The sequence below is a fragment of the Aureococcus anophagefferens genome (genome assembly GCF_000186865.1).
Source record: "Aureococcus anophagefferens unplaced genomic scaffold AURANscaffold_1602, whole genome shotgun sequence".
Classification (NCBI taxonomy): Eukaryota; class Pelagophyceae; order Pelagomonadales; family Pelagomonadaceae; genus Aureococcus; species Aureococcus anophagefferens.
The window spans coordinates 1-1,328 of record NW_008706471.1 but is presented as its reverse complement, the minus strand read 5'-3'; the positions used below and the strand labels follow the sequence as shown (position 1 = coordinate 1,328).

The following is a 1,328-nucleotide window of genomic DNA, read 5'->3' as shown; positions in this document are numbered from 1 at the left end:
CACAACAAACACACCACACAATCACACACACACACACAACTACCCCAGCGCAAAGACAAACACATCACACACATCAACTTTCCAAAAACAAACACATTACACTCAACCTCCCAAAACAGACACATCACACTCTCCACACACACATCTCCACACACACACATTAATTATATTTTTCACACACATCTCCACACTCTCTTATTTCTCCCCACATTCACCCCAAAACAGTTTACCACACCCCAATTTTACCATACAACACCACAATCTAATTTACCATACATAATTACACACCAAACATACAATTCTTCACCACACCCAAACATACAATTCTTCACCACACTAATCACACCCAAATTTCACACACAAAAATATTTTTAAAAAATAACACACCATATTAAAAATATGTATAAGCGAGAAAAGAAACAAGGTGAACAAGGAGGAAAGTGAGGCTAGACGAGAGAAAAGCACTCGTCCAAAAATCGGCCAAAACGACGTCGATTTGACCGAGCTAGAGAGTGCTAAAGTCTGAGACATCCCACCACGACTCTTACAGCGCTACCCCGAACCCCGCCGCCTTGCCCTTCTTCTTCTTCTTGCCGCCCTTCTTGTTCTTCTTCGGTTTCGCAGCGCCGGGCGCGAGCTTGGCGCGCTCCTCGGGTCGCGTCCTCAAACCCGCGAGCTCCGCCTCCGCGGCGAAGACGGCGACGGGGTCGTCGCTGACGAGGTCGGGCACGTCGAGGACGTCGAAGAGGAACTGGAGCGCGGCCCGCTCCGTGTCCGTGAGCTCCGGGTGCCAGACGCGGAGCATCAAAATGTAGCGGTACTCGTCCGAGTCGTTCACGGCGTCGTGGAAGATCGACATCAAACTCTACGACCCGGCGCACGCGTCCCCGCCGAGGCGCAGCTCGCACGCGCGGTACCGCTCGCCGGAGACGAGATCGCCGTTGCCTGCGATCATGGGGTCCGAGCCGCCCTGGGCCGCGGTGACGAAGAGCGCGAGGTTCGGGTCCGGCACGAGGCCGACGCGCTTGTCCTTGCGCGCGGGCTGGAGGAAGTGCGCGCAGCGCGCCTTGACGAAGCAGCACCGCGCCGTCGCCTCGTCGTCGACGACGACCTCCACGGGCCGCTCGGGCCAGGCCGTCGCCGTGAGGTTCGGCGGCCCGGTCACGGGCGCGACGGCGAACGCGGACCGGACGCGCTTGCCCGCGCTGCCGGCGAGCATCCGCGAGACGAGATCGCGCGGGAACTGGTCCGGCGCGGGCCGCGGCAGGAACCGGTGCGGCGTCACGAGGGAGTTCCGGCCCGCGTCCGTGAGCGACCCGAGCAGCGCG

The 1,328-nt window shown here is 58.6% G+C and overlaps 1 protein-coding gene across 1 annotated transcript; it reads right to left on the bottom strand.

Moving 5' to 3' along the window:
- Window positions 1-544: 544 nt before the first annotated feature.
- On the bottom strand, window positions 545-1,328 carry AURANDRAFT_69381 (hypothetical protein; the record flags this gene model as incomplete). Its single annotated transcript, XM_009045149.1, has 2 exons — window positions 545-863; window positions 909-1,328. Coding segments are annotated over 2 exons (739 nt in total), but the record flags the coding sequence as incomplete, so codon positions are not given.